Source organism: Typopeltis vanoorti, chromosome 4, assembly GCF_054136105.1.
Source record: "Typopeltis vanoorti isolate ZY-2024b chromosome 4, IOZ_Tvanoo_1.0, whole genome shotgun sequence".
NCBI lineage: Eukaryota > Metazoa > Arthropoda > Arachnida > Uropygi > Thelyphonidae > Typopeltis > Typopeltis vanoorti.
The window spans coordinates 151991700-152005193 of record NC_143552.1 but is presented as its reverse complement, the minus strand read 5'-3'; the positions used below and the strand labels follow the sequence as shown (position 1 = coordinate 152005193).

General features: G+C 34.5%; 1 protein-coding gene across 2 annotated transcripts in view; it reads right to left on the bottom strand.

The window, feature by feature from the left end:
• Ing5 (inhibitor of growth protein 5) overlaps positions 1 to 13494 on the bottom strand; it is a 109662-nt gene that overhangs the window by 72093 nt on the left and 24075 nt on the right. For both annotated transcript variants that reach the window (XM_090391517.1, XM_090391518.1), the window contains exon 3: positions 5821 to 5987. In XM_090391517.1, coding sequence (XP_090247643.1) covers positions 5821 to 5987 — 167 coding nt within the window. The remainder of the gene's footprint in view (positions 1 to 5820; positions 5988 to 13494) is intronic.

The window sequence follows — 13494 nt, the reverse complement described above, 5'->3', positions numbered from 1 at the left end:
ATAATGGGAATTATCTTGTCCTCTTTCCACTCATCAGGAAATTTTCTCATGCTGAGACACAAGCTGAACAACAAAATCATTGGAATTGCTAATCCTTTTTGCATATTCCTTTAGCACACGATGATATTCCATTCAATCTCGCTGCTGCATTCAAATTAAGTTCTTGCAATAGCTTCAATACCTCTAAATTCACCTCTATTTTTTTGTTTAGTTATTCCTTGGAATCTAGAAAGGAATGTATACTCTTTATGAAAGCGGCCACTCAAAAACTCAGCTCCCCCCCCCCCACCCATATTAATCCACATGCAACATGCTGCAAAGCCTATAGCACTTTAGTGCTATGTGTTGGTAGGTGGTCAAAAAGAAAGAAGAAGCCTGCTAGTGTGTTTTGAATAGATGCAGGTTGTAATCCTTAGGGGAAAATGTGTATTGGGGAGGGGAGGAGACTGTTCAAAAGCACAGGAGTAGCTGAAAGATGCGAACAAGATGTTAGTTCATTATGTTTCAAACTGGAATGTAAACAGATCTTAATCAGCAGTTGCATGCAACAGGTTTAAGGGAAGGTGAAGGAATCGTTGTACCAGTTGATACAGTAAATGCAGTGATGCAGTAAGTTCATGAAAGAGGGTTTGCCGACTAAACAGAGAGTTAAATAAATTTAACTTCACCAGAAAAAAAAAATAGCCGTTTGGCTTTTTAAACAGAGAGTCCTTTTCTAAATGGCATCAAGTATTTTTTTTACAGAGGATTTTGGTATACTACCACACATATGTCAGAACAACATTCTGTAGTGTAGCATGGATGTGGGATTTATATAGTTTGAGGAGTTGTACATGTGTCTTGCATAGAAAGGAAGTGCCTAGGTTTTTTTTTTTTTTGAGGCAGAGAAGGCCATGGATGCTGCTTATGAGTGAGGCTACAGGTGTAAGAAGATATATCTGATATGTGAAATCAAGAGATGTACAGGATACTTTGATAGTACAGTACATGAAAAGTTTATATTATATCTATCCTGTTCACAATTTCCCTCTAATATCTTCATTTTTAATATGATTCTGCCAATTATGCTATCTGTTCACTTCTCAAAACTTTCAGAACTGTCTCCAGATCAAATATTTTACATGTAACCTAACACTCAAATCTGCAAGCTAAAATTGGTGTTAAGTGAGTGTTTCAGTAATTTTTCACTTTTATTCTATATTAATTTATCCAGCTGATTTCCTATCAAACATTGCTAATTCTGTTGTGTATTTCTATATTTAATTTGCTATCTTCACTAAATACTGTGCATAAATACCTGAAGTGTTTTATATGTTATCTAGGTTTCCATTCAAGATGCAGTTCATGTTTCAATGCTCCTGCCTTTTTCATAGTGTTATTATTTTTATTGATGACTTTCATACCAAATTTATTACAGCAGATATTCAATATAGTTAAGGAATCCCAAAGATGTATACTGGATTTATTTAAGAACATAACATCATCTGCATAAGGTTAACATCTCCAATTCTGATATAAGGCCTAATGGAAATTTCCATTATAATGTGATATGTAGATGATGAATATAGTCCCTTCCTGTACTTCTTTCAATTTTAACTGCTGATTTACACCTTACATACAGAGTATCTGTTGCTCAATAATTGGGTGTGGAATACATTGCTCAATATATCCCATTCACACAATATAACTGTAATGATTTGAACAGCTTTGATTGAAGTGAATAAGAACAGACTTTTTTTTTATCTACTTTATTCAAAAAAAGAAACGGGGAACTTTTTTAAGAGTACATAAGAACTCATACAAGGGTGGTCTGAAAAGTTCTCAGCCTAACAATTAAAAAATGAATTTATAATTTCAAAATTAATTTTATTTTTCAACATAATCTCCCTTAAGACTAATACATTTATTCCAGTGATGCTCCAGTGCCATTATCCCGTCTCTGTAGTGGTTCTCAGTAAGATCTGCAAAATACCCCACTACAGCTGCATTCACCTCTTGATTCAAAGAAAAACACTGACCAGCAAGGAAGAGTTTTAGTTTTGGGAAGAGATAGAAGTCAGATGGAGCCAAATCTGGGGAATAGGGTGGATGTTCCAAAAATTCATAGTGCAGATCCCTTAATTTTCCCATTGCCAAAACACCTGTGTGGGCAGGTGCATTGTCTTGATGAAAGATGATTTTTTTTCTTCTGCAAACAGCGTCTTTTATCATGAATTTTTTTTTTTGTCCAGTCTGGTTAAAAGATTGGAATAATATTCCCCGGTTATTGTTTTACCCTTTTCAAGATAATTAATAAACAAAATGCTTTTAGCATCCCAAAACACTGATACCATGACCTTTCCTGCTGATGGAACCAAATTGATCTTCTTTGGCACTGAACAACCGGCTTTCCACTGTTTTGACTGTTTGGATTCTGGTGGTAATGGTGAATCCAAGTCTCATCCATAGTAATAAATCAATGCACAATATCAGTTTTATTCTTGTTAAAACACTCCAAGCACCGTTCAGAGATTTTAATTCGAGTCTGTTTTTGATCTGCTGTGAGCAAGTGAGTGCGGCACCTGTCTTGTGCAAAGCTTTTTCATTTGCAATTCTTCATGCAAAATATATCCTATACATTCTTTTGAAATGCCTATGGTCTCAGCAATTTCACGTACTTTGACTCGCCAGTCATCCAATTGTTATAAAGATTTTAAATCTCTGTAGCCATTTGTTATACAGAGGGATTATTTATTATTTAATTTTTATCAATCCTCATTTGTTATTGAGATTTTCTCTATAATGATTATTTCTATTTCAGAGTGTTTTTATTTATATGCACAAGGGTTCAATTCCGATTGGTGCAATGATTTAACTGTTTCTTTCAGAATCTGAAAAATCACTGACTCAAGACCAAATACAAAATATACACATTTAATAAAACAAAAACAATATATACACATTTAATAAAACAAAAACAATATATACACTTCAAATAAAATTACACAACTAACTACAAAATTAACTGGATCCGAGGCTTTTTAGAATAAAATTTCACTTTAGAGCTCACTCATTCTCTGACTCATTCTATTACTGGTTTGTTTAACAAATACTTAATCATCCCTACTAGACTAAACATCTTGTTTACACAATAACAAAATTTTCATCGTCAGTTTCCTTGTTAAGGCCTTTTTCTGATGATATAGGATCCTCTTCTTTTTCCATAGAATCCTTTCTCATCCCCCTTATGTAACACACATTATTCCTCCTGAAGTAAGATATTCTGAATTCACCAAAGTATAAGTACTCTTACTTCATGCAGTTCAATTTTGTTAATTTTTGTACCAACAAAAAAGGTTTCTTCTACTGCTTTATCTAAGTTGCTAAATTCCATCTCCTTTTCCAGTAGAAATAACAGATAGATCCAGCGTCCTTAAAACAGATGAAATTTCAATCAGCGTTTCCTCGAACATTCCTATAGAACATCAATTGCAATATTTTCTTTTATTTACCAATACTTATTTACAGTATTAACTCCTCCACTTTAAAGGCTCACAATTACGATTCCCTTTTCGGAATCTTCTATTAATATTCCTCCCACTGTCACATATAATTAAATAAACTTTGTAAAAACAAAATTCCTTCATCTGTGTTCTTAAACTTCCATTAGCTAGCTCTCCCTTGTTTTTCCTCTGTTATTTCGATACGAACGTTCTCTTTTGTTTTCGTTACCTCGATACTGAACGCTTTCTCTGTCAGCTGTCAACCTATCAAACTCCTCGGCGAGCATGCGCAGTCCATGAAAATGGCAAGCAAGAAGTTAGGTATAATGGCTGACACTTCGTAAGTGTCAGTCATTATACTTCGTAAGCGACAAGAGAATCTCTTCATAAAACACAACACTTAATAATTTTAAACTACAATAAAATTTCTGAAAGTAACACAACTACCCAAATCCAGTAAGTACATAATTGCTTTTTAAATGCTTCACATTTCATTTTGACAAAAATAACATCAATAACGGGCACATCGCAAGTGCCGACAATATGTATTATGAAACCAAAACTAATAATGTACTAACATAAACAATTTGTAAAAATATTTATAATTTTAAATTATGACCATTTTTACACAATACCATCTCATGCACCTGATCAATGATTTCTGGTGTTGTTACACTTTTTAGATGTCCTTCACGTGATCATCTTCAAGGCTGGTACGGCAATGTTTAAACTCAGAAGCCCATTTCTTAATTGTTGAAAATAAAGGAAACAAGTGCCCATAAACTCGCATGAACTTCAAATAATTTCTTTTGGCATTAAACCTTCTTTTACAAAGAATTTTATAACCGCATGATACTCGATTTTATCCATTTGTCCACTCTCCACTTCTGGCTACTGTTTTGACTGCTGTGTAATGGTGAATCCAAGTCTCATCCATAGTAATAAATCCACACACAAAATCAGTTTTATTTTTGTTAAAATGCTTCAAGCACTGTTCAGAGATTTTTATGCGAGTGCGTTTTTGATCTGCTGTGATTAAGCACGCCACCCATCTTGCACAAATCTTTTTCCTTTGCAATTCTTCATGCAAAACATATTACATGTTCTTTTGAAATGCCTACAGTCTCAGCCTATAGGCTATAGTCATAGTATCTTTATTATACAAGTAATTTCTAATTATTTAAGTAATTTACAATTAATTAAACTAAAAATTATCGCATTTGCTTAGCTAAAGTGCTTAAGGCTCTTTGATTCAAAACTGAAAAGTATGGAGGAAACTGGTCTGAGTGAAAAACGACTGACAATGAAGAAGAATCTAAAGAATTTTTAACATGGAAACTAAAATAAAGCTTAGAGAAAACTTCATCATCATCAAATTCCTGATTACCCTCAAGGGGTATACAGGATATGATAGTACTGCATTAAAAACTTACACCATTACTAACTTCCTATCTACAATTTTCCTCCAAATCAATCTGTTACCTGTCAAGACTCCAACATTATCAGATCTTATATTTCTATCGTCTAAGGCACTTTGTACCGTATCAATCCACCTATATCTTGGTCTTCCTCTGGGTCTTTTTCATGCCAACCTGGCAAAGAACACTTGTTTTGCTAATCTTTCCTCTCCCATTCTGTTTAAGTGACCATACCACCTGAGATTAGCTCTGCTAACGCATTCCTGGATGCCGACAATGTCAAGTTCTTTCCTAATATCCTCATTTTTAATATGATATTGCCATTGATGCCATCTGTTCACTCCTCTAATCTTTCTCAGGACTCTCATATCTGTGGTCTCTAGTCTTTGGTCGTGTTTTATTTCTAACCCAGCTCTCAGATCCATAAGTTAAAATTGGTTTGAACACTGTCTGAACACAGAGAAAACTTTGGTATACTAAAAAAGGACTTCAATAAAAAGGAAGCATCTAAAAGATTTTTCACAAAAAAGGGGGAATCAAAGTAAAATTATCCTAAGAAATTTTAAAACTTATAAAAGATGACAGTTTGCATTAAGATGATTTGCGATGATAATTGGTTAGAAAAAAACTAATCTTGTGGCTGCATACAACAGATTAAGGGACTAAGACACCTGAAGTGACCTGGGATTGAATTAAGAAGGCATCTTACGACATTATCAATTACATGGAGACCAATGTTTAATATGTTTATTATTTATGGCAACCTATATAACCATCCAGCTCCCATCTCAATTAATAAATAAACTGCAATTAAATTGTGTTTAAAAATAAAGGATGTATAAATATGGAATAAAAAACTAAAACATTGCAAATCTACAAATATTTAAAGAGCATGTAACTCAAAACCAAAATTAGCTTACCATTTCATATGTTTGCATTGCCAACTGAACTTTATCATCTCCAAAATCTTGAGCTTTTTTGAACAACCTGTGTATTTTATCTAAATACTCAGTCCTTTGTTCAGGTGACATATTACGTACATTCTTGAGGTATTCTGTAGCAAGCCGGTCAATATTTTTAGATTCTTCTATAATTAAAGAAAAGATATAATGAAAAATGGGAAAATGGAAACATAGTAATGTGTGTAAAAATAAGATTATAATGATTTAACAGTAATAGCAACAATAACTTAGATTATAAAAGTGCACTGCACAATTTCTCAAGATTTCTGATCCTAGGAATGATAGGTCAGGAAAGGCTTGAGATGAATCCTCTGATATCTATGAAGTTACCCACAAGAAAAATAAGTGGTATAAGAGACCCTTTCCACATATCTGAGAAGTTTTGTTCCTCAATTCATCCCAAGTTGGCCAGGTGAGTTGGACTTCTGCCTACTAGGTGAGAGAGACTCACACTGCATAAAACGAAATGAAATAGCAAAATAAGAAAGATTCACCCCTAGCCCTCAAATACTCTAATAGTATTGGGGGAGGAGGACAAGAAGAAAAGAAAAAAAGGAAAAAAAAAAAAGAATGGGAGGGACCAGTCTACAGATAATATAACAGATCTGTATTAGATGAAGTAAGGCATGGTCCGGCATCAGGTACCTCAGGTTTGCCACTCCTGTACTCACTAAAGTGAGCCCTTGAGGTAAGTATAACCATAAAAAAGAATTTAATTGATCTTCCTAGTTTTCTTATATGCCATGGTGTGCCTCTTCAGAAGAACTGAAAGGATATTAATACAACAGTCAGACAAAGCTTGACTGAGCAAAAGCTTGATTGCTTTGGGTTTAACGATGCAATAAGAGCTATATTCATACTGCATTGTTAATAAATAAGCAGCTTAAATGGGTATAAAAATCAGTATATACAGACAAATGTAACAGGTGTGTAGAAACAAATGTAAAAAGGAGTATAAAAATAAGTGTAGAAAAACATTAATAAAAAACCAGGTGTTAAAAGCTTATCAGGGGCAGCTCATGCATAGTCACTGCGGAACTCCCAATTTTTCTCAATACATAAATATAATTATTAATTTATTTATATATTTGCTTGTAATATTTAATTTTATCACAATCCTATACAATTCTCTTATTTTGTATAAAAAATAATAAAAATCCATCTTGTAGCACTTAGGAGGGCGAAGGATGCTAGCAGCACTGTGTTTACCAGTGTCATATTGCTACGCGCGCAAGCATATGCATGTCATAGTGAGATGCGAGCTATTAGCATAATGCGGCACTGTCCGTCGCGCAGTTCTACTGTTGTTTATATGCAGTTTGCACCAGTAGTAGAGTGTTTGTAGTGCTTATCGTGTTTACTCTGTCTCTTTAAATATTTGGGCATTACAATTAAAGGAACGGATTTTATTTTTTACCATAATTTTGAATTATACTAAACTGTATAATTTTATCGATAATAAACAATATTTTTTTTAAATTTTTATCCAAACATGTATACACTGTACTTACAGTATGTGTGTATATTTCGAAAGTTGCAGCACCCCCACGATTTCAAGCCACGGGCTGCCACTGAAGCTTATACACACTAAATTAAACTGATAAAACTAATATATACATAATTTATATAAAATGATATGAACTGATGCTCTGTAAAAATTTAAAACCAGGAGTGGCACTTGATGATTCTGGTGAAATCTGCCTGAGTATATTAGTGCTCAGACAGATTATGAATGTGACTAAAATGGTACTTGCACTCATTGACAAAAAGAGAGCAGTCAATTAACATATGAATGATGGTTAGTCCGGTTCCATACCACTGACACAAAGGCATGTCGTCACTCCTCAATAGGAAGGAGTGTGTAAGATAGCTACTACTACCTATGAGGAACTTCCTTTTTACAATCTAGTCCAGTCTACATAGACTAGGCTACCACAATTTGATTTCGGGCTTGATTTCATGGAACTTATTATTGGTCTCTCTACTCCATGATGGCTGCCATTGGGATAAAAGCTTGTATCTAATAATCTGCTGGTAATCATTGTATGGGACAGGCATTTAGTGAAAGAGAAACAAGCAGCTAGCTGTAACATCTACAGCCTTGTTTCTCTTAATCCGAATGTGACTTGGAATCCAACAGAAGTGTACATCCAAGCATAACTTCTATAACTGAGAAAAAGACAGGCTGGATTTGAGAGATCCGTGGATGTTTCTGCAGCTCTAGCGATCTTATTACCTGTAGAGACCTGATGTAGTTTAAAGTAAGGCTCTATCACATACAGTGAAGTTGTTAAATTTCACTGCAATATGAGCAAATATTATGCTGTCTGAGAAGACAGTAGAGGATCCAACTAGATTCTCTGATTTTGAATTGCCTGTGTAGGCAGGCACAAAATCAGCGTATTCCCTTCTATGTGCTAGAAAGAGCCACTGGTAGATAACAGGAGAGGTGGAATGTTTGAGTAGCCTGCAGAAAGAAAAGCTGCATGGTAATGTGTGTGTATGTATGTATGTCACAGTTGTGATATATCTGATGGTGTCTATGTTACTTATCCCAATATCTACAGCTTGTAAGAGAGCTTTTCTTCACAAACCAAAGAGTCATATGGCAGTCTGACAGGAACAGTACAGACTCTCCCAGCATTGGAAAAAAAAAAAAAAAAGGCCATGTGGGATGGTCTGGCAGGGATTCTATTTTCATTGTTTATAATAGAGATAGCTGTTAACACTGAAGTGACAAAAGTGGTTCATTTGCCTCAATGTAAAGACTAGGGATCAGCATCGAAATGCTCTAGTTGCAGTTCTTATGGCTTGATGATACTGTAGATAAATTCCATTTCATTCTTCTCGTGTGATTTCACTGCTACCCAATCAATGTTCAGACAATTAAAGTCCCCCATGATGATTACTCATGTTTATTGGTCAATGCATTTCATCATCATCACCAGTAACTGATCCACTAAGTCCATAAACAACACCCCACTGTGCTATTTTGATTTCCTTACTCTCCACCTCACTAAATGGCTTCAAACTCACTGCCAAATGGAAAACTGTTACTAGTATTGCAGTCATGGCTTTCTACCCTAACTATATCCAAATCATCCAGTATCATTAGCAGCACGTTATCTTCTCTACTATCCTTCCTAAAAATTCTGTACTGACAGCCAGGTCTCTATAATACCAACAATCTGAGGATCCAATATGCTCACCAAGGCAAATCCTTTTGTTTCTGATACTCTTAACATTTGTGTACAGAAATAATAAGTTACCTGCATTCTTTTTTTTTTTTTTTTTTTTTTTTTGTATACACACTTCTGTAGTCTGTGTGACCCAGTTGGATAACTTTCAGATTTCTATTCTTATTCAATGCCTTGTTTATGCTGACATCTTTGCACTTATTTAATGTCTAAACTGGGCAAACACACAATTGTTTTATCTTCATAATAATACATGTTCCTCTCATTAACACAGTTACACAACATGCTTGCTCTTATGCAGATTCTCGGCATTCCTCTTATCATAATCTACTTTCCCTGACCCTCGATGTTATGTCTCATATCAATTAATAATGTTTCCAGATTCCTGATACCAAATGCATTTAAGTGTAGGTCCTCCCTCTTCTACAAATCCATTCATCCCTCAAGCTCACTCCACACATCTAAATACTCGTAACCATTCTTTCTACACAGCTAATGCAACAAATCATTTGCTATTATAGCCCTTCTTAATTCATTTCTATCATATCTGGATAATATATGAATGAGTAGTATATTATTATATTACTACACACACACACAAATGTATTTTTACATTTGATCCACATATGAAAGGCCACAAGACCCAGCACATTACTGCCATGCGTGGGCAAGAGTATAAGAAGAAAGAAAGAAGGAATCTGTTCATATTTTGTTGGAAGAGTTGAAAGTTGTATTCTTTGGGGGGGACTGATCCAAAGAACAGAAGTACATGGAATGAAAGAGGAGGTAGTGAAGTTGGTTTGATGGACCAACTTCAATATGGTCCACTAAGAAAACTTTAAGATGGACTGTATAAGGCTGTTGGTTAGCAGTGGCTCTTGTTCTAACGATTTCAGAAGAAAGTGAAGGAATAACAGCCTTAATGTGTAGTGCCAGAAAAGATCAGAGGTGAAGGTTAATGCAGGAAGTAGTGCCAAAGGACATGAGACTGAGAACTAGTGGGTGAAGATTGTTCTGTGGCAAAAGAGACTTGTAATCTGAGTTACCAAGTGGAGAACTGACATCAACAGTATATTTGGAAGGAGAACTTGCTAGGAAGAAGTCAAGTGTGTTGGCAAATTGGAGGAGTTGTCAAGTATTCTGGTAGGGAGATGGATCATCTGTGATAGGTCGAACACCTTGGCATCCCTGACTCCTTGATTGGTGAAACTGGAGAAGGGAAGGGAAATGGGGGAGAAATTGGAGGAGTTGTCAAGTATTCTGGTAGGGAGATGGATCATCTGTGATAGGTCAAACACCTTGGCATCCCTGCCTCCTTGATTGGCAAAACTGGAGAAGGGAAGGGAAATGGGGCAAGAGAGAGAGTATACAAAAAGAACAGGTTGATATGGAGGGAAACTTTGAGCCAAAACAGATCAAACTGTGGTGATTCAAAGTTTTGCCATCTCAGGAATGGTATGTCAGTCTTGATGAATGCACATCAAGACTGACATCAATTGAGGCAGACAGCGATTGTTTAGATTACCAGTTGGGTTTCTGAAAGGAACAGTAATTCTGGTTGAGATGACCAGTGGTGGTGGTGGTGGTGCACACTGTTTATATTGCTATTTAGGACACAGATGTTGGTCTGTGATGTCGATTACCAACATCACAGACCACTTATCACTTTTGGTAAGAATTAATGGTGGTGGGTTATTTGGTTTTTTTTTTTTTTTTTTTTTTTTTTAATGGAGGGAAACTTTGAGCCAAAACAGATCAATTTTCAACTATTTTTTGTGGGAAAAAATTTGTGATCCAGAGCAAAATCACATTTATTTGGGTTGTGATCCAGTGTATGTAATAAGCAAAAGATAAAAGGAAACGAGTGGCACAAGCACTGAGAGGTGATAAACTTACAAACATACCATCCACACAGTGGGAACTTGAGACCAAGTTCCCTCTGTAGCTAGCATATTTGGTCTTTCTATCCAGTCATGAAGTCGCAAAATACTTGGCTGCAGGATTTGATGTTAGCTGATCAGGAAGTCTTCAGATTCATTACTGACTAGTTCAGTCCCATGCATTAACTAGCAGCTTGCCTGTGGAACTGTTTTACTGCTGTACCCTCCAATGGGTGAGGGTCTCAGGTCACCCCTACAGTATGACTGGTAAGTCATTGAAGGTCTCTTCAATGCATGTAAAAAGAGAGGGGGGGGGGGAGAAACAGAAACCTGAACCTCTGCTCTAGTGACCAAACATGGCTGCAGCCACTTCAGGTCTGTAATAAGCAGGGTGGGGTATTTAACCTTGAATTATCACTCTCGATATTTCTAAGATCCTCCTGAACAAACTGTCATATTATGATCTCCCTCCTGTACTCTGTGATTGGATTACCAGCTTCCTCACTGGTCATTCATTGTGTCATGGTGGATGACATGATACACACACAATGAATGTGTGTCATGGTTGATGGCATCCTCTCATCAGATTTCCCCATCAATGCTGAAGTGCCTCAAGATTCTGTGCTCTTCCTTTTTTATATTAATGACATCAATGACCTCCTTTCTCTGACTTCAAATCCTATCACAGCTTCACCGATGACAATACATACTCTTCATCACTCGATAAACCCTGCAATACCCAAGATCATATTGGGTACTGCGGGGTTGGTCTGTTGGAACAGACCATATTGGTCTGTTCCGGTCTCATTATCCATCCAACATCCTTTTTTGGAAAGAGAAGGCAGGTCTACCCTGCCTTCTCTTTCCAATTGGCTTATATTTTAGTATTTGTTTAGGATGTCAGGTGCTGACCATTCGGTTTACATGTTCAATCCATTTTTGTTTATAATTGTTTAGTTTTTCTTCTATTGATTTGGTTTTTAGTTCTTTTAAAATGTCTTCCTTTTTTGACCTAATAATGTGTATTTTCCAGTTCTCATAAATCTCATTTCACTTGTTTTTATTCTTTGTTTATCTTGTTTGTTTATTGCCCAAATTTCACTGCATATAATAATAATGTGGGCACTGCTAAAGTATTGTATATTTTCAAGTGTGTTTCTTTTTGTACTATATTTGGGTTTAGTATTCTATTTATCTGGTCTATAATCTAAAAATTTTGAAGTTTTTAATTTTATGTCTTTTTCTCCTTCATATGATATTTCACATCCAAGATAACTGGAAGTATTTATCTGTTCTATTATTTTATTATTAATAACTATTTTGCTTCTAACTGGATTTTGTTCACAAAATGCCATTGTTTTTGTTTTATCTATGGAAATTTTCATTCCAAACTGTTCTACTATAATGTTTAAATTATATATTGTCTTTGAAAATTGTTTTCCTTATCTGATATTATTACCTGATCACCTGCAAATAATAGAATATTTATTTTGTTATTCCTGGAAATTTCTATACCTTGATTGTTTAAGATGTTCCACTGTATTAATATTTCATTAATATGAATATTAAAAAGTGTTGGAGACAGAGGGCATCCCTGTGTTACTCCTTGGTTTATAGATTCTTTTTCAGACAACTTTTAATTTATTTTTATTTTATTATCTTTATATATATTCAATATTGCATGTAGTAAAATATTAGGCATATTTATTCTTTGTAATATATCAAACAGCATATATCTTTTTACTTTGTCAAATGCTTTTTCGTAATCTATAAACAAAAAATGAGTTTCCAAATTAAATTCTCTTCTTTTTTTCTATAAGTAGTTTTAAACAGAAAGCTGCATCCATTGTAGAGCATCCTTTTCTAAATCCATTTTGACATTCTAATAATATTTTTTTTCACTGTATATTTTTAGTTTTTCATTAAGTATTCTGCTTTATATTTTGTACCATGTATTCAATAAACTAATACCTCTGTAGTTAGCAGGTTTTGTTTTATTGCCTTTTTTAAATATAGGTATTACTATCCTTGTATTTCATTGTATTGGTATTTGTCCATTTGTATATGTTTTATTTAAAGATCTTAGTAATCTTTGATGACATTTTTTTCCAGCAAATTTATACAGTTCGGAGTTTATCCCATCTTATCCTGCTGATTTGCCAGTTTTTATTTTATTTAGGTTGTCCTTTAATTCTTTCATTGTTATCTATCATTTAAGGTATTTTGTAAGTTTCTGGTGTAATTATTTTTGATGCCAGTATTATCCTTCCAAAGATCTGTAAAGTAATCCAAGAATTCTTTTACATCTATTTCACAATTTATATTTGCAGTTTCTTTTATATCTGCATTGATGTGTTTTAGTATTTTGTACGCATTGGGTCTTATTTTGTATATATCATTTTCTAGATATGATACAAATTTTTCTCAGCTTTCTCTGTGTCTTCTGGTTTCTCTTTTGGCCATTACTCATCTTTTTTTATATTTAATTTCATATTCTTGTTTTTTGCTACTTAACCATCTTTTAAAAGCCAGCTTTTTATTTCCAATTATTGTTT